We start from the raw sequence: 20,870 nt of genomic DNA, 5'->3' as shown, positions 1-20,870 counted from the left end.
CCTTGCGCTCGCCAGAGAAGCACTTATTCCACTGAGCCATCTCCCCAGCCCTTATTTCCATATTCTTCACATGTAAACTTCAACCAATATTTGACCACTTTAAACTAAGCATTCACACCCAAAGTGAAATGGAGAGTTGTTTAATTTATTTAGTTCAAGCTTGAAATAATTGAAATTTTAATAATCTCTGTGCTTTTTAAGACTAATCTGATTTTCAGACTGTATTTCACAGAGAATTAGTTCATCCTCATCTCTGTATGCATATGTGTTCACACACTTGAAAAGGAATATGACTTTCATTACTTTAGTATTCATATGTTGAAATTTGCAAGTATATCATCAGAAATTATCATGCTTTTTAAAGCACACTTGGTTAATTTTAAAATAATATTTGCATATAATATGCCATTGTTCTCCAAGACAATTACCATGTACCAAGAAGAACAAGGTTTATAGAATGTCATTGATACATATCTCTATAGGAGATGAAATAAAAAGAAGGAAAATATGTAGACAAAGATTAATATATAGGTTGCCTCCATTTTTACCATTTACCACCTGTCTATTATAGATGTTAATAATTGGGCAATTGTGACTTCCTCCTGCTTTTATTCACTAGCTTTTGCCCTAAGCCTTAATTCTTACAGCATGAGCCATGTGGCTGAGAAAGTAAAGGAAGCTCAGGATGGACAAGCCAAAATTCAGCATGCACAGTTGTGAGATGGGCCACAAAGGCTGGAAGAGTATACTGCATATCCTACCAATATTTCCTAAAGGCCCATTGAATTACCCTAAAAACAGTGTTGTATTTGTCAGCTTCATATTACTGTAATTGAATACCTGAAACAAATTAATTTATAGGATAAAGGTTTTTCTGCATCTGGGTTCTGGAGTTTCAGTCCAAAAGCAGCCCCCTGGACAACGCAGTGGAGGAAACCGCTTACCCTGCCAGCCAGAAATCAAAAAAAGGGACAGAAAGTCACAAGGGTCCCCTGAGGGTCCTATCAAGGGCATATCCCCAACATTTTAAGGAGCTCCCAGCTCCTGAGTATCACAGCACTTTGCAGTAGGGCTGACCACCATGTGGATCAAGCTTCCATACACAGACCTTTGCAGGATCCCATGCGTATTTAACAATACGAAGAACTGCTACATCTTCTTTAGAAATAGGAACTTTCCAGAGTCTTAAGGTGAAATGGTGAAATGATCGTTGTCTGGGTTGGAGTAGTAACAACACAGGCTTTAATTTGAGAATATTCAGGGTAGAATGCATGGCAAACAGTGATTGAGGAAAACAGGGAAGAAGGAGAGAAGCGTAAGAACAGATCCAGGTTTTTAGTTGTAGCAGTTGGTTTCAGCTACTCAACAGACTGAAGCAACCAGAAGCAGTTATCACCTCAGACATCCTGCACGTGACCTCACGGAAACACTGATGATAAAGAACTGAGACGCAATATGAATATACACCAATTTCCCATAGCAGATATACTTATTACATATTACAAAACCATTCCCCCAAAAGCAAAGAATTGGAATTAACTATAATACATCAGGTGACAAAGGCCATGGAAGTAGAAATAATCACCCAGGGAGACTGTCTATAGTGAAAAGAGAAGAGGGCCTAGAAGAGGTAGGGAATGAGGAGATACGCAGAAAAATAATAGTACTTAAGGAAATTGGACGAAATAGTCAGCAAGGAAGCAAAAATGATAAAGGCAGGATGACATGGCAAAAGCAAGAGAAAACAGAGTTCTCGGGTATGTTAGATATGATAAAGAAATAAAGTGAAATATTGAATATCCACTGGAATCAATAATAAGAATATATTACTTAGTAAAGCAATGACAGCAATATTTTGAAGCATTTTGGGAAGTATGTGATAAAGCATGAGAAAGTAAATGCAGGAAACAATTTTAGGGTTAATTAATGGAGGAAATTAAATAGTAGGAGAAAGGTCTATGCGTGCTTTTTGCTTCTTTGTAAATGCGTGCTTTTTGCTTCTTTGTAAATTTATTTTTAGTTAATTCATAAAAAAACTGTACGTATTTATTGCATACAATGTGATGGTTTTATCTACACATGCACTATGGAATGTCTATAACTCCTTAAACATTTCTCATTTCTTTGTGGCAAAGACATTCTAGCTTTTCAAAACATTCAGTAAAATATAATTATCTTTAGTTTCCTACTGGGCAGTAAGTGCACTGGAAGAGAAAGAGGCATAGTGACACATGAGGGGCTGAGAAAATAAAAGATTACAAAGACTGAAAGGAGCGAATGCATGTTGCCGGGGTGGGGGGCAGTAGCCTCGATTGTGAAAGGAGAGAAACAGCAGTTATGGATGTGGGGAATCTGTAGGTTGCTGCGGAAAGTCTTCATCCTAGTTCCTTGGCTTGAATTAATAGTCCCTGTGAAGCTCAACACATAGAAGTGGGAAGATCAAGGTTTAAAATAGGCTTTGTCTAGCTAAGCTTGTGTGTCTGATTTATTCCATTTAATATCATGTCTCAAGATACAGATAGTTGGCCCACAAATGGCTCAAGTTTATCCTACTTTATGGCAAAGGGTGAGTGGGCATAAAAGCAAAGAATTCAGCTGTATTATATACATGTATCACTCCCCGCGAGGAACATAATCGTTATGTGCTCCAAATATTGCTAATAGAAATGAACACTTTTAAAATGAGCTTTAAGTATCAGAAAAGAACTCATTAGAGAACACTAAGAAGCATGAAGTAAAGCATCAAAGGCCCCAGCAGGCATTAGAACTTTGGTGTAATGTAAGCTTGTGTTTGGAGATCCGTGATGTTTATCCAATATTCCAGTAACTGTCTATTGTTATTGGTTTTATTTCTCTTCATAATTTTGAGCACTGCAAGAGTATTCATTCGACTATCTTCCACTGTTAAGACTGAGAATTTCAACTCTATTAATGACTAGGTAGTTTCACAGGTGCACAGATAAAGTGCAGTTTCCAATTTAAAGGTTCCCAAATTATTATTATTGTTGTTGTTGTTGTTATTTTGCCAGCTCAGCCCACCCTGAGGGTGAGGCTGAGGCAGCATGTGGTGCCAGGGATCAAACCACGGTTCCCTGTGCCGGCCGAAGCTTCTTAAACAGGCACTTTAGACTGCCAAGCTATCTCGCTGGCCCTCAAATTAATTTTTAAACCCAGTCTAATTCAAGTGAATTGCATTATATTTTTAAACTTATAATCCTCTTGAGCCAAAATGAAACAGAAAATTCAACTATGAGAAAAGTCATCTTCGTGGTCCTGCATTCATACACCTTTATGTGGGTATTCTGAAAAGTCTAGCATGATATGATTAATATAGAAACATTTCCAATTAATGTTTAAATGGATATAGAATCAATTGTACCTACTAATGAATAGCATACAGTTAAATGCAAATTTATATATGATATCTAGATAAGGCTAACCCCTCTAATGAATGTAAAGGCTGTACATTTTTTTACCATAAAAACACAGAAAATGTGAAAGTTATGGTTTTAAAATGATTTTTCTGTGGCTGTTATATATACATTGCAGTAAGCGGCCAGTGGTTAATATGAACAACAACATTAGCACATTCTCTTAGATCAAGCCAGATTCTTTTTCTGTTGGCCTAATACATTTTTTAATGTGGTATTTCTTAAACTAGGGTCATCAGAGCAGTTCTAAGCACTCAAGAGTTTTCTATAAGAATTCTGAGGGGCCAGGGAGATGGCTCAGTAGAATAAGGGCTTCCCTGGCAAGTGCAAGGGCCTGAGTTCAATCCTTGGTTCCACCAAAAAAAAGGAATTCTTAAATTTGCATTTTCACTATAAGTTTTAGTAAGCTGATATAGCATGATCTTTACTGTCCTGGAACTCATGGAAAGTCACTTCCTTAATTTGTGCTGGTTTTTATTATTTCAGGCATAGTAAGCAGAGAGGGGATGACATCATAGTATATTTATATTCCAAAGCCTTATGGAAGTTCAGTTACCAATCTGTGACAAGAGAAAGCAGGCATCATAGTAAACACACCACCAAGCTTGGAGCCAGGACCAAGGCAACACAGTCAGACTGCAGCAGAAATTCAGTTCCAGCAGAACAACATCAGTCGCTATATTAAATTAATATAATCAGTTGAGACTGAACGGTTATGTACAACTGTTGTCATCTCATTTATAGATCTGTTTTGGCTTTCTATATGTATGAAGGTGCAAAAAGATGATATTAAGTCTTGGATTTAATTGTATATTAAAATAAAAATTTTCAGTCAATAACAAAAGGATGTAAGCATATTTCTTCTTTATAAAGTATTTATGCCTAAATTTTGAGGAGAAAATATTGGTAATTTTTTGGTATTATTTATTTATTGCTTTAATGAAGAGTTACTTAAAGGAAGTAGATGCAAACAGGAGCTATCTGCTGTACAGGTCAATTTTGCAGTGTTTTTAATTAAATCTCTAAACAGACATCCATTGCACTTCTGTAGACAGTTCATAAAACAAAAGAACTACCTTGGGTATAACAGTCACACTTTCTAGCACTGAGCTCTGTTCCTTACAAGCTTTATGGGTTGTTTTGTTCAATATGTCCTGAAAGTCAATCAATATATATGAAGGACTCATAGAAACTTGTGAAACCCCAGGAATGGTACAAAGACATTAGATGACAGCAGCATTAGGGTCTTTTCCAACAAGATTTACATCAGGCAACCAAAAAAACTATGTATTGAAAAGAAACATTCATAAATATAATGCATCTCTAAATATATATTCATAAATATATGCACACAGATCATCATACCCGCTAAGAATTCCTCCTAAACATTCATAAATGTATCATAGTTCCTATAAACATCTACATGTGATAAAGTTAACATCATTCAGATTTGCAATAAAAATGAAATGCTTTTAAATCAAGTACAGCATGAGAAAATAAACAATCGATTTCCCCCAGATCTCTAAGCTTGGCAATATTTCTACTGATTGCAATCTTCTATTGATTTATTCAAATGTATTTTACTTAACTATTACACATCTCTACAAGGGAAGTAAGTGTAAGTATAATACTGCCAAATCAATCAAATTAATTTTAATAATGTCATTTTCCATAGCTACATATTTTATCACATTCAAAGACTTATATGAAAAATACTTTATTTCGATTACTCAAAATATGATTCTAGCCTCATGTTTCTCTCTGCAACATCTTAACTACTCAGTGTTCCTCAATTGAAGTTCATCAGCTGTATCCTCGACTTGTTATGAAATGCATGGTAGACCAAATGGCTTGATAATCCCACATGTTAATTGTTAAAGGACAAAAATAGAACACTGTTGATATACTTAGCTTTACTGACAATATAAAAGGTGCAGGTGATAATTGACAGAGAAAAGAACAGTTGTTTGCAACACTCCTCATTCTAATTGGAGGAATATTTTCTCCCTCTTGATATTGTTCTTCTCCTAACCTTAGCAACTGCTTCTCTCCCTCATTTACTCTCCAGCAATTTCTACTTTTATTTCCCATTTAGTACATCTCATTGGTCAAAGCCTAGGCTGGCAGTTTTGTCTTCAGCGTGTCCACTTTCAGTATTGTCTATGTCAAATCCAGGTCTTGAATATGCTTCCTGCAGACCTTTGAGAGACTCTTGGGGAGGAGGGCTGGGCCACATAGTGTGAGACATGCAATGCTGTTGCCTTTTGTGGCCCAGCTGGTGTATCTCTTTAGCAACAAAGCCTCCTCTGGATTGCCGGGAAGAGGATGGTTCTTTTCTCAGTGCTATAAATGCACAAATCTTTATTGTTACATGATCACACTGTACTCATATCCTCTTGTGATTTTCATGCTAGAAAACTAGGAAATTCTTGAATGCATGAACTACATCTTGTTCTGTTCTGCAACTTGATTGTGTAGTATAGGAAATGATATGCAGTAAACAATCAATATGTGTCACAGTAATACCTCACTGAAGAAAGTGCTCCTTTTTAATGTCTAATGTGCCTCACATCTTACTTCATTTGCAGCTCATATTTACTTCCCTGGACTCATTATTTATTGATACTAATAGGTTAAAAGTATTTACATGTAAGATGTACTACATGAAATGAAAGAGTATTTGAGGACAAAACAGCTAACTGGGCTGGTGAGGTAACTCAGTGGATTAAGCACCTGCTTAGACAAGAGCAGGGACCAGGGTTCAATCCCAGCACCACATGATGCACCAGCCCTGCTCCTGGGCATGCAGAATCAGCCACCAATACCAGGCATGGTGGCACACGCCCATAATCCCAGTGCTTGGGAGGCTGAAAATGGGAGGATCACTATGAGTCCGAGCTGCATAGTGACAACCTGTACCACATACATAAAAGTTAAAGAGAAAAGAAAAAGAAATTATAACTGACCATCAAAATTCATCTGGCTATACATTTCTATTGTAGTCGGGATTTGCAAGGGGAACAATTTAATGTAGGACACATAATGTAGAGGACTATTTTATAGCAGTCACCCAAAGAGTGGTATACAAAGAGGTGCAGGAAATCTCTCCACAAGCTAAAGACCCAAAGATCCATTCTCAGTAAAGACCCAAAGATCTGGCTGAGGGCCCAGATCCCATGGAAATGTCCTACATGAAACCAGCTAAAGACCTAGAGCCCACAGCAATGTTTTGTGCAAGTCTGTTTCTTGGATTTGTACTGGCAAGGCCTGAAGGTCCATTGTGGAAGCTACAAAGTCTGTATAAGAGGGATGAAGCATCTGTGCTAGCAGGCTGAGGTATCTGCACTGGAAGCAAAAGGCAATACTCAAAGTAAGGACGATTGCTCTTCCAAAAAAACCACAGCCATCCTCAGCAAAAGGTCCCAGGCTCCTCCCACAATAAGAATAGCCAACTTCATATCAGAAAAGCCAGCACAGCAAGTTTCTCCAGGACACTGAGCAGTGCACCATCTTCCTCTCTGGAGCCAGGAAGCAATGCCCAATGTGAGGACTACAGGTCCCACAAAACGAATCGCGGCCATTCTCAGTAACAAGATCCTGGCTCCTCTCATGATGAGAATTGTTGAGATCAAGTCAGAAAAGCCAGCAAGATAAGCTCCTTCTGGAGAACCAACAGCACCAAGGAAAACAAGCAGGCCCCTAACAATACCTTTTCATGTTGCTGGCAGCAATCCTCAGGTGGGCCTCACTGGCTCAGGTAACTGAATATGACAAGTTGACCACCAGATAATCCACTGGTGGTCACTACCATTTCCACTACCATTTCCCAGCTTTCTTGCAGCTGATGGACAAATGCGATGTGCAGGGAGACCGTGAATGATATCTGAGTATGGCCCTTGAAGCACACCATGCCTGTTCCCTACATTCTTTCCTACCTTGCTAAGAATTAGGAATCTGTATCATTGCCTTTCCTTTCGTGATGCAGATGACAGCAATGAAGGAGAGGATAAGGGGTCAATAAAGGTTTAACAAAATTAGGCCACAGCAAGCTCAACTTCATCATGTGAGTTCATTACCTAAAAGAAATGAATCTTGAACATTTTAAGCCATCGTATTTTTGACTACTGGTTTTAGCAGCTTAGCCTTCAATTAATATTTAAGAGATTTTTTAAAAGGTTGTATAAATAATTAGACAGCCTTTTAATGGTGAAACTAATTACAACTGTTTATATAAAATTAGATTGAACAATCTTCCAGATTGGTACAAAAAAGACCTCAAAAGTTGGAAAACAAGCAGGGTATTTATAGGTAGCTGATGTACAGCAGACAAAATCAGACATGCTTCTCTCCTACTTGGTGCTGTCAGGGGTCCAAGACAAGGCACACATGCAGAGTGACTTTTAGAGTCTCATGACAGAGACTGTCGCTACCCTACCTCTTCGTTTAACATGGGAAGCAATGCTGGTATTCTAAATAATTGAAGCTAAGTATTATCTGTTCATCTCTCTTGAGGATCATATGTCATCCCCTTGATATTGTCTTTTCTACTATAGTCCTTTCTTCAAAGAAGCTAAAGTCATTCACTTAAACTTATTTAATTCCACTTCATATTACAGAAATCCAGCCTTGCCCAGGGCTGGCAAGGCTCTATGTGGTCTGGCCGCACACATTCGCCTGCTGGCAGCCTCACAGTTCCAGCCTCCTGGCTTGCCACGTGGCCCTCCTCCTGCTCCAAGTCTTTGCTTCCTTCACGGCCTCAAACTGATAGGATTTTCATTCAAACATTTACATGGCTCTATCCTGCTCTTTTGTTTTGTTTTGTTTTGTTTTGTTTTGTTTTGTTTTGTTTTGTTTTGTTTTGTTTCGGCACTGGAGAGCAAAACCAGGATTGGGGATACTCTAACACTGGCAGAATCCTCAGTGCTTTTTAACTGTCTTAAAATTTTGAGACAGGGTCAGGTGGCACTGGAACTTGTTCCTGCCTCAGCCACTCTGAGCACTAGGGTTACAGGCATGTGCCATTGGCTTCCCACGCTTTATGACAAGGCTTAGTTCTGTCTGCTCAGTGACAAGTAGGCTTTCCTAGCAAATAGAAAGGCAACTAGAGAGAGAAGGGAGGGGAATTAGTGGAGAATGGAGAGTAAGGAGAACTAGGATGCACCATGCACATTGAGCAAGTCTCCACCAACGGCATAATTGGTATGCAGGTATGCACCAACCAACGAAGAGTACAAAAAATAAAAATATAATGAAACAGCAACCCAAAATTCCCCTCAACCCTCTATGTTCCCTCACTTACACTGAATTAGATTGTTACACTTTTTATTCACACCATATGCCTTCAACTAGAATGGAATTTTCCTGTGTACAAAGACTACGTCATTTACTACTGGAACTCAGGATGTGCTCAGAACTGTCAAATATAGATGAGGTGTCCGGCAAGTATGCCTTAAATAGATGAATAAAAAAGTTGACTTTATCCTTGTAGTTCAGAAAAATAAATTCAAACCAGATGGTTGATGGATCATGTCAACTTTCTACATCAGAGTTTAGCCACCCTAAAGAGAAGACAAATTATCTAGCAAGGCCTACCAATGTGTAATGAACATAAATTCATCCTTCAAATGCAAGGAGAAAAACCAGGGAACAGATTTTTCTGTTTCTAAGAGAGCAAGTAGAAGTAAATGTTGTCAGCAGGCCTTTTAATGAGGCGGAACACAGACCTCTAAAGTCAGACATATATTAAACCCAGGAAAATTCTCATCCTATAAAAAATAATAAAAAATCCTACTATAACATAGAAAGATTCCAAAGTAAGAGGGACAAGTGATATTTATAGAAATAATTATTTCTGTTAGGGATTAGATTTTGCTTTACACTTTTATAAAAATCATTTCATGAACTAATTCAATGGATGTAACAAGTCTACACTTGTGTTAGCAACTGCATAGGTTAAAAAGATAGACTATCTCTGCTACCTACAGAAGTCTTTTCTTTCACCAGGAGGTCACTTAAGTACTCTAATAAGTAGAGGAAAAAGGAAAAATGAACCCGCTTGTTGGAAACAGTTACAAGTAAAATGCCATGTACTTCAAAGTATAGCAAAATAGCCTCCAGTGTGGCAGAAATTGAAGGGAGTTCACACTTTAAATGATGACCTTTATTTTATGGACAATATAACATCTGGCCAAGAAAATTCAAGGGGATTGGTTGTGCATTTACTATTTTGGGTTCAAATAACACAATGTTTAGGCAGTTTTCACTTGAAATAAATGATTCTAAATATGGCAAAAGCAAACAAAGTATTAAATCACTTTTTCTTCATTTTATGAATATTTTCTCATATTTTTTATTAAAATTGGTTAGTGACTACTGTTTTTACATTAAATCCACTGAGAATCTAATTTTACTAAGTGATAAAGTTATTAAAAAATAAGTTCCAGAGTTCAATCCCTGGTGCCACAAAAAAGAACCAAAAAAAAAAAAAGTTCCAACTTACAATTTTGATAAAAATCTAATTTAATGCTTGAAATCAATATTTAGTGAAATGGAGAGAAACATTCTCTCAGGCTTTCACGGAGAGCAAACTGGTCAAGCAATGGCCGTGACTCATCCACATGGCTAACACTGACAAAGGATCTGTAAACTGTGGTACAGGGTTTCAGTATAAATCCTGAGGGGATTTGACTGACCTTATCAATACAGGGTTTGGGGATATGGCTCAGTGGAATAATCACTTGCCTGGCAAGCACAAGAGCCTGAGTTAAATCCCCAGTTCCACCAACAAAAAAAAAAAAAAAAAAGCTACATTTCTTGTTACATATGTCTTGCTTTATCTTGGTCTTAACCATCCAGCAGAAAAGTATAAAAACGAGGTATAAAAAGTAAAGCCATATTAATATGCTGACTATAAAAGGCTCAAGTCAACAACTTCTGACTTTGCCAGTCCTATGGATAACCCACTACTATTATGGACTATACTACTGGAGTATATTGGACTATTTTGCTGAATTTGCACAGCTGCAATATTTAAATGACAATGGAATGCCCTCCTCTGACAAAACTAAACAAAAAAGGGGGATACAAATGAACAATCATTTGGTATATGTATAATCAAAATAGTTAGGATAGATATACAGTTGCATTCTCTTAATTCATTGCGAGGAAAGATTTGTTCTAATAGTGTTTGTGGACAAGATATCATGTCTGCATCTTGTACAATGAATAACTGCTAAGATAATAATATGCAATGTATCAATTATTGAAACTGTGCTAGTAATCAGGTTTGAAACTGTCTCATTCCTATTTGTTTCTCAATAAAATTACTGAAAAAATAAAGAACTGAAGAAAAACAATATTTACTGAGTCACTAACCATTTAAACCAAATACAAGCGTTTCTGCTGAAACGTATTATATGACCTTGCATTGTACAAAATAACTTGCAAACATAACAGCGTTTTTGTAAAATAAAGAAAAAACTTGGTTGAATACAATCAAGTTTTAACATTAATGAAAGCAAGAATAATATTGCTTCCTAGAGGATTACAGTTTTACATACTACGTGGGGAACGGGTTTCTTGCCTAAGAGCACTCTCTTGGAGAGAATTCACTTCCCATTTTTCTACTCAGAATGGTCAGGAGAGACTGCAAAATACACACGTTATCATTCTTTCTTCTTATCGTCATTTCACTTTTTTGAAGACAGGATCTGACAGTGTAGCAGAGCCTGGCCTCAACCCCACGCTGGTTCTCCTGGTCTGTCGCCCCTGTGTTGGGACTACAGGCGTGCACCACCACACCAGGATTATCATTAGTTATTTTCAAAATAATGAAGAATATCTTTCTAGCTTTAATTTCCCAAAACCATTTAAATGGATACATTGCTTTACAGGATGTTATGATTTTCCCCTAGTTTACAATAGATTTACAAATATTAGTACATCTTTTTTTAATAGTGAAAAATTTTCTATAAAAACTTCAACATATAACATGCTAATAGTCTGATACAAAAGTGAATAGGAAACGCATATGAATGAGCAGTTCAGAAAAGAGGACTGGCAAATGGACAGCGAACACCAATAAGCATGGGGCCGGCTTCATCAGTCATTAGGGAAATGCACTCAAACCACAACACATCACAACACATTCACTGGAAAGACCAAAATGAAAATCACTGGCACTGTCAAATCCAGTTGGTGGTACCCTAGTTTGCTTGGTACTATCTACTCATTCCACCCTGTATATCCTACAATCCCAGTAATCTCCTTCTTAGATATATCCCCTAACACAAATACATGCATCACCAAAGTTTATCCATAAACATGCATAGAACCATGGCTGGAAATAGCTCTAGTTACTATCCAAATCACCAAACTATGAAATTAATGAGCCTCATACAAACGTTGAGTTGAACAAGTCACACAGAGAAGAGCTCATTGAAAGCAAGCAGAGCTCCTCGATGAGATAGAGATGCTTTCACTGCAATCCATGTGTGCTGGGTGAGAAATGACCGATAGGAAGTAGAACAAGGGGTCCTGGGGGCTTAGCAATACTTTATTTCCTGATATGTTACATGGTACCGCCTAAGAGCTGACAAAACTCACACTAATGATCTATGTTCTTATGTGGAGTACATATTCCATTTAAATAAAAGTTCAAATATTGCACCTTAGGGGAAAATGGATTGGCTACCATAACTTCTGCTTCATATCAGCATTGCTCATCTATTTACAAAGGATGGAAAAGATATACACTTTTAGTAGGACTGACTGTAACACAAAGGAAGTTTTACTGTTAAAGCAATTTAAACAAAAAATATATGCACTGTAATATTCAGGAAAACAACCATGAACTGGGCTGAATTTCTGCATGTTCTTGTGGGATTTGTTTTTCAAGTTTTTGCTTAAATACTTACATTAATGACAATGAAATATCAGATTATTCCACCCTAATATGTTTCAGAGAAGATGACTTTCATACTTCAAAGAGAAGATCCCAAAAGGCAGATGTTAGAAGTGAAATATTCATGGAAAATGATCCTTGGTTTCAGAGAAATTTTCTCTTCTAAGTTACTAAACCTCCATAATTACAATCTCTATCATAATTATATTTTTTTTAAATTACCTTAATTAGAGATAACAGGTACTCTCCATTTGAACTAAAATGAGAAACTTCAGCACACACTGTGTTTTCCAATTCTCTTCATATACATATAGCTATAAAGTTTCAAATGCCCTTCTGGGCTCACCTTCTTATTTAGTAAATAAATATATTTAAAATTGTAACTGTTGTAATGCATAAAGTAGAAAACTTCACACTGAGAAGTAAATTCAAAGTCAGATTAGTGATGGGGAAAGTACACACAATGTAGGAATAGCTAAAAATGACAAATAGTACTAGTGTAGGTAGGCTTGCAAATGCACACCTCGTACTTCCCTGAGGCCCACTAGAGCACACTACTGACTTGAAAAACACTGAAGAGGAGGGCAACAATAAAGAAATATAACACATGTTGCCTGTAATACAAATCTTTTACCTTTTAAGTATGAGAAATTAAAGGATAAAATATGCAAATTAGCCTATGAATCTTAATGAAAATAAGCCAAAAATTTTTTTTCCTGATAGATGTTAAAATTTCCTTGGAAAGATAATCAAGTGCTACAAGTTATATAGTGTAAAGATAAGAATTTCCTGTAATAAAGGAAACTACCTAGAAATTTCAAATGATCTTTCATTCATTCATTCACTCATTCATTATTTAATACATTCTGCTAATGATAGGCTATCAAAACAAAATCCCGGGGGCCAGGGAGATGGCCCAGTGGAATAAGCACTTTCTTGGCAAGCACAAGGGCCTGAGTTCAACCCCTGGTTCTGCCAAAAAAAAATAAAATCCCTACCCTCAAAACACTTACATACAAGAAAATAAATAACACTAATGACAGATATGTAAAATAAAGATTTATTAAGTAATAGTTGCTACATTTAAAAATAAAGATCTTGGGAGGCTGAGGCAGGGGGATTGCTGCAACTTTAAGGCCAACCTGGGCTGCACATTATGTTCAGGGGCAGCCTGAATACACAGCCAGAATCTATCTCAGAAAAGAAGACAAAACAAAACAGAGCGAAACAACAAAAGAAAATATAAAGAAGCATAAAATAATATGGGCCAAAATATCTGTAGTTAATACAGTCAGAAAAGATATCACTGAGAGAATAATATTCAGGTAACATGATCCATGTTATCTGTAATGTGGGTAACATGACCCAGATATCTTCAAAAGATTATTTCTAGCAGAAGGTAGAAAATTAGTCTGGGTATAGGGATCAATTCTTACAGAAACCCTTTCTGGACACAACTTATGCTTGGCCAAGTTGGGGGCTCTTGTTGTTTAGGTAAGTGTACCTCAAAGTTCTGTGTGTTAAAGACATCTTCCTCAGCATGGCACCACTGGAGGGGGTGGTGTCTTAGGAAGAGGAGGCCCACGAGAGGCTCCGAGACTACTGAGTGTGTGCACCATAGTAGGATTTTTTTTTTCTTTTGTGGTGCCGGGGATTGAACTCAGGACTCTGCACTTGCCAGGCAAGCATTTATTCTACTGAGCTATCTCCCTGGTCCCAGTGATAGGAATTTGGCACATTCCTCTCCCTGTTTCCTGTCCACGATGAGAATAGTTTGTTCCACCACCAGCTCCTTTTTTGATAGCTTCTGACACATCCATAATAAGTTTAAAGCACTATGTCAACCTAATCTTAGACTTAAATCTTCAAAAACGTGAAAAAAACATTTTCTTTTCATAAGTCTCTTATCTCAGGTATTTTGTTACAGTGAAGGAAAAGAATATAATAAGTACTTTCCCATGTGTTTCTACTGCAATCACAACTAAGCCTTATATGATAAGGCTTACATAAAAGTTGCCTGATTATCTGTGTTCTTATTCCCTGACAATAAGGAATACGTCAATTTGCCTCCCATTCTTTGTTCCTAACAGACTTGACATATAAAATAAATATTTGTTGAATAAATAATGGATTTGAACTGGAGCTAAAATTTCTGTACAGAAGCCTTAGTAAAAAGTTGTTTAACATATTCAGAACCACAGGGGGAAAAATGGTAGTTTTAGAAAAGCTCTGATCAGAATCACTTTGTAAATTTTTCAGATCTTTCATGTCATCAGTGTAATGTAGCTGAAATTTAGTTAGCTTGCTGATTAAGTAAGACATGCTAACTAACTTCATCAAGTTTCACCTAGCCAGTAAACTTCCAGTAGAAATGAAACAGGGGAGATTAAACAAATAATGTACAAAGGCAGTGTGATTTTTTTGTCCTCAATGGCATTAACCATTAAATCTTTCTTTCTCTATCTTCTTTCCTTAATAAAATAAAGGCCATACGGAACCAGGGGCAAGTAATCAAAGTAGCATACAATGTGCCCTTCTCGGTCCTGACAGTTCTTCCTTTGCTACTTAAGAAAAGTCTACAGAAACAGAGGCTGTCAGCAGGCAAGAGAAGCAGTCCTTCTCAGTACTTTGATAGCAGGCTAAGCTGAAAACCAGTGAACTGGTACAAACGTCAAAAGAGTCTAAGAGTCTAGACTCAAGGTTTGAAAATGAGGCGAAGTAGGAGAAAAGTGCCTAAGCAAATTGCATGTGTAATTATCATGAAAACTTTCATAATGAATTCGTTGAAAGGGAAAGCAACAGAAAATGAGAATGGCGCCTCATTTTAGATTTCTCTAAAGCTGTTTCGTTAACTCTGCTGGCTGGGAATGTATAGATTCAGTATGTTGATGGAGATGATGTTTTTACAACATAAACAAACTTTTTGTTTTTTCTTTTTTGCAGTACCGGGGATTGAACTCAGGATCCTGTGCTTACCAGGCAAGTGCTTATTCTACACAGCTATCTCCCTGGCCCCTAAACAAACTTCTTAATGGGGATATCAATTCAAATTCACAAGTGTCTTGGGCATTCATATTCATAAATGAAATGGTGGCAATATGCCCAAGCCAGAGGAACACGGGTTTAAGCATAGAAAAGCTTCTTCTGGAAACTAAAAATGAGTAAACAGAATCTAATAGGTTTTCAGGAAACTACTGTTGTCTTTTAGAACACAGTCTCATCTGAGTAAGAAGCCCATTTGACAGTGAAGGACCTTCCTCTCTCAGTGCTAGTGCATGCTCCATCTCTTCCCTCCACAGAGAGCGCTCCCACTCACAGACCAGTGATGAGTACGAACCATAGAGTCACTGCAGGATTTTGCTTTGCATTTTCTGCTGTGTGCTGTTTAGCATTTGCACTCCTATTTGATTTGGTTTTGTTTCAGTACTAGGAATTAAAGACAGGGACTGAGCCACTTGCTTGCTTGCTTTTTTTTTTTTTTTCTTCCTCTCTGTCTCTGTCTCCCTTACTCCTTCCCTCCTTCTTTCTATCTTTCCCTTGGACAAGATTTTGTTAAGTCACCAAGTAGCCCAAGCTGGGCTCAAACTTCTGATACGATCATCCTGCCTCATCCTCCTGGAGTGCTGGCATTGCGGGTGTGCTGCTACACCCAACTTCAAACTCCATTCTTACTGGAATTGACTATTCCTTGTTTATATCCTGGGGGAAGGGGCCCCAAATCCCTACTGTGCAATCAAAAGAACACAAGCTATTTCTCCCAAAATCTGGCACTCTAGCCACATGACCTAAGCTGCTGCTCTGACTTTCAGTCTGAAAGGACTGATTCAAGACAGCAAGTGCATTAGGCGGACCATTTGTGGGGTCACCTGCTATGGTTGCTGTGGCTCCTCCACTCTTGCCTATGCCACCTTTCTCAGCCTGCTTCTTCAGTCTTGAGATCTCCTTGTCTAAATCAGATGATGTTGGAATTTATTGCTGCAACCGTTCTAATCTCCAACTTAACCAGCATAATTTTTCTTTCTTGTTTATAACAATTTAGGATTAGAGGTAGCTGCTTTGGATGAGCTGCCTTTCTTATAATTACTTGGAAGCCTGAGCAAGAATACACTGATTCAAAAGAAGATAATTTCAGAATCTGGGATAGTTGGCCAACTTTTCTAAAAATAGAGTGCAACCATGAACTGGTTTCAACACAAAAGTAGAGAATGGAATTCAAGAAGCTTTCATTTAAAGATAAATGTTTCCAGATCCCAGCATGACAGCATCTCTCAAGATGAGCTTTGCAACCAGTGGAAATTTTATCACCCAGGGGACATTTGCAATTTTTACAAACCTTGTTCTTCTTAAGTAAGGGACAACATTATGGGCTCTACTGAATAGAAATTAAGGATGCTGATAAACATCCTACTGTGTACATGTGGCCAACCACAGGAAGGAAGGTTCTCATCCAAAAGCTCAATAGGGCCAAGACTGAGAGACACCTCTACACATCATCTCCCTTTATAAATCATATAATACATGAATAAATGCTCAGAAAATCATGAATGAATAAATGTTCCATGGAGTTAGAAAATTTTCCAATAGTCCATAATAATCAACTATGTTTGCTGGTGAGATAGCTCAGCAGATTATGCACCTGCTTAGGCAAGCACAGGGACCAGGCTTTGATCCCAGGCACACCACATGCCACCCTGGTCCCACCCCCAGACGCATTGATCTCGCCACCAAGACCAGGCATGGTGACCCAGGCCTGTAATCTCAGCACTGGAGAGGCTGAAAACAGGATCATCAGTAGGAGTCTGAGCCGCATAGTGAGACTCTGTACCAAATACATAAAACAAAACAAAAAACTTCATATAATAATCAACTACTTTCCTAAAACTTCTGAAACCTTATTTCTACTGTAAGGTTAAAAAAAAGAGAAAAATCTTATACTACTTGGGTAGACATGTTGCTCCACCTAAAAACTACACAGACAAGAAAGAGCTTAACAAAAAATTAAAAAAACATTTTTAAAAAGGCAAATGCGATAAGAAAAGGAACATTTGCAAAGTGCTGCAAAGAGCCTGCTTGTCTGAGAGAACAACAGGACATCTGGGCCATGAGGAGGTGATTGATGGCTGAGGGTGTTAGGGAATGAAGTTTGGGAGCGATACTATGAGCGGATCCCAAAGTATCTTTAACATCCAAGGAGTATGGGTTTTATTCTCTGAAAAGTAGTAAATTTTAGAAGATTGAGATAAAAATCTACGGTGTAGCATCTTCAGAAGAAAACTCTGGAATCACTGTAGGGAATGATCTACCATGTGTAGTCTGCCAACAGGAAGACAGCAAAGAGACTTCTTCAGTCATCTGGAACTTATAAGCGCCTTTGACAATGACAATGGCCGCAAAAGCAGAGGTCAAAAGCCAGAAAAAGGTTTGAGCATATTCTTGAGATTTACCAAGCTGGCTCTGTAAAATAAGCATCTTTCAGTATTAAAAAAATATTAATTAAAGGGCTATAAACCATCTAAATGAATTCACGCATGTATACTAATTTTCAAGCTGCATCAGGAAAAGGGAGAGAAAGGATAAGGAAACAGAATTAAGGTGTGTTATGTACATCTACCAACTCCTCGTTGTGAATGCAATCATCAGGAATACAAACATGTATTAATACAAAATATGGTTACCTATGCCAGCGCATTTTTTAAAATCTCTACAATCAGAGAGTGTGCTATCTTAAAAATTCACATACAATTTCTAATGCTGAGAAAAGCACAAATTATGTCACCTGTTCCAGGACTTCCTTATAAGTAATAGTTTCTTTCGTATTTGTAACAGGACTGTCATAGATGATAGCAATCTTGTCACCCTTTCCATTTTCAATATGACGATCGATGGCATTGTAACAAATGTTCAGCATTCCTTCCACAAACCTGAAAAATAATTTAAAAATAAACGTAAATAATTATTTTCTAAATATATTGTTTCTTAATGAGGTAACTGTACTTCTTGGTCCAGAGATAGTCCTCAAGCACCATTTGGGCTGGGGAGATGGCTTAGTAGAATAAGCACTTCCCTGGCAAGTGCAGGGTCCTGAGTTTAATCCCCGGTATGGGAAAAATAAATAAATAAATAAACCTGTTTCACAGTATATATGTCATGCCAGGTAATGGCTATATTTAGTATGACATAGAGTGCACATTTTTATTTTCATAAAAATGTATTTATTTTATATACACTAGAAAAATTACACCATCAAGTTCAGATGAACAACTGTGTGGATTTTAGTGCTTAGAATGCAACCAGAGTATAGAGTAACAGAATAATCCCTTCTAGGGCTGGCGAGATAGCTCAGTGGACTAAGTGCCTGCTGAGGTAAGCACAAGGACCAGGGTTCCATCCCCAGCACCACATGCTGCACTGGCCCTGTCTCCGACCATGCTGAGCAGGCTACCAAGTCCGAGTGTGGTGGTGAACACATGTAATCCCACTGCTGTGGAGGCTGAAAATAGGAGGATCACTATGAGTCTGAGCTGCATAGTGAGACCATGTAATAACCAAATGCATAAAAAACATGTAAATAAATGAATAAAAATAATCTATTCAACATAAATGGATAGAATCATATGTAAGTGTAGTAGAGAAGCTTTAGAGATTATGAAAAAGAAAATAGTAGGCATCTCACTAAAGTTTTGGTTCCTGCTACAAATACAGAACTTACTGTTAAATTCAGTTCTCTGAAAGAATCGTGATGAATTTTTGTGTTTCAATTCAATGTGTTGTCTTCTGTTGTGTATAGGATGTGCTCTTTCCTACTGTCTGAAATGCTTCATAATGAATCAAGAATGGGCATGCAATAAAATGTTAAATTTTAGAAGGCATTTGAATTTCATTTCCTAATTGGTCAGTGCTTTACTTTGAACACACAGACCTCACATCAAAGCATGATGATAGGTTGCTTTTGAAAAAGAGCTCATTTTTCCAAAAGGGAAAAAATATACATATATGATACTTTTTGAGGAGGGGATTTGAATAAAATATTCTAGTATTCTTCACAATAGCAATATATTTTTTCCTAACACTGAACTACCAAATATGATAATACAGAGTAACAGAAAATACACGGCAGCGGGCGAAGGACTGCTAACACTGCAATGCCCAGTCATCCTTTTTGGGTACTCACATAAATTGAAACGTGATAAAATGTGTTAGCTTCCAATTCTCGCTGCTTGCATTTTTCTAGGTAACATGTGAATCCCATGCACAAATTCCTGTTGAGTACACCCTTCAAGGCTTCATGGTGTGGAGCGCTGTGAGAAGCCGTGCATTTAAGAAACTACGGTTACAGTGGCAGCGTTAGCACATAATAAATGAGAAGGCTGCCTGAGGAAGATCCCTGAACTGGGTCAAAATCTTTATACACTTCAGTGCTGCCAAGTGTGGTTACCTACAGTGTAGCACAATGCATAACTAATAAAATAATTTTTTATTTATCTATTTAATTTATTTTTATGTATTTAGTACAGGGTCTACAGGGTCTCACTACAGAGGTCGGACTAATAGTAATCCTACTGCTTTCAGCCTCCGGAGCTCTAGGATTACAGGTGCGTGCCACCACGCCCAGTCTCATTTGCCATCTCAGTGTGCCCCGGGGGCGAGGTCAGCACCGCAGGCCGGAACTGAACACTTGGCCCCTGCATTTGCTTATAAAAAAATAATACTGAATTTCAAAGTGTGATTTTTTTTTTCTAATACAGGGTCTTGCTATGCAGTTCAGGCTGGCCTCACACTTAGCAGTCTTCCTGCCTTGGCCTCCCAAGTGTGTCACCACGTCTAGCTTCCAAGTGTGACATTTGTTCAGAAGGTTGCCTCTTCACTGTGCTTGCTTCTATCACAGCTGTTTTGTATTACCTCTTCCCTCTGGAACCATGAGTGGAAAATATGCATTTGGTTTTGGCTTCATTTGGGAATTTGCTTTTGCTAGTTCAGGGTCAGCAGATCTGATGCACTCAGAGGCCTGCAAAGCACCACCATGGTGAGGCCCCCCTCCCGCACTTCGCAATTCCACCTTCCCCACAAGAGCACCCCGGGCATAGCACCTGCCTTCTCTCTTGGCAGCCCAATGCACATGCAGAGGTGAAAGTGGAGCCCGAACAGGCAGGGAGCCCAGCACAGCCTCAAGGCCCTAGAGCAGCTCGCCTAGCTATGCCTGTCTTAAATCAGTGGACTTCACGGCAACCTGCAGGTACATAAAGGTAACCCTGCAGAGATTATGTCCTTGCTCATTACACAACGTAACTGTAGCCATAATTAACTAACACACAAGAAGAAAGGTAAAATGTCCTTGGCATTGTATATTAGAAGTAAGGTCATGTGTTTTAAAGAATTTCCTGCACAATACACATTCACATTTGTGTTTTCATTTCCAAAAAGAGTATGTTACAGATACATGGAGCATTTATGTGCTAGCAAATCTCTCTCTGTCTCTCTCTCTCTCTCTCTCTCTCTCTCTCTCTCTCTCTCTCTCTCCTCCCTCTTTCTCTCTCTCT

General features: G+C 38.0%; 1 protein-coding gene across 1 annotated transcript in view; it reads right to left on the bottom strand.

Annotated features, from left to right (window-relative positions):
* Acss3 (acyl-CoA synthetase short chain family member 3) overlaps positions 1–20,870 on the bottom strand; it is a 213,141-nt gene that overhangs the window by 160,639 nt on the left and 31,632 nt on the right. The window contains exon 2 of the mRNA XM_004623760.2: positions 18,110–18,254. Coding sequence (XP_004623817.1) covers positions 18,110–18,254 — 145 coding nt within the window. The remainder of the gene's footprint in view (positions 1–18,109; positions 18,255–20,870) is intronic.

Source organism: Octodon degus, unplaced genomic scaffold (assembly GCF_000260255.1).
Source record: "Octodon degus isolate 3935 unplaced genomic scaffold, OctDeg1.0 scaffold00004, whole genome shotgun sequence".
In the NCBI taxonomy this organism is placed as follows: domain Eukaryota; kingdom Metazoa; phylum Chordata; class Mammalia; order Rodentia; family Octodontidae; genus Octodon; species Octodon degus.
This window is presented reverse-complemented; position numbering and strand designations above follow the sequence as displayed.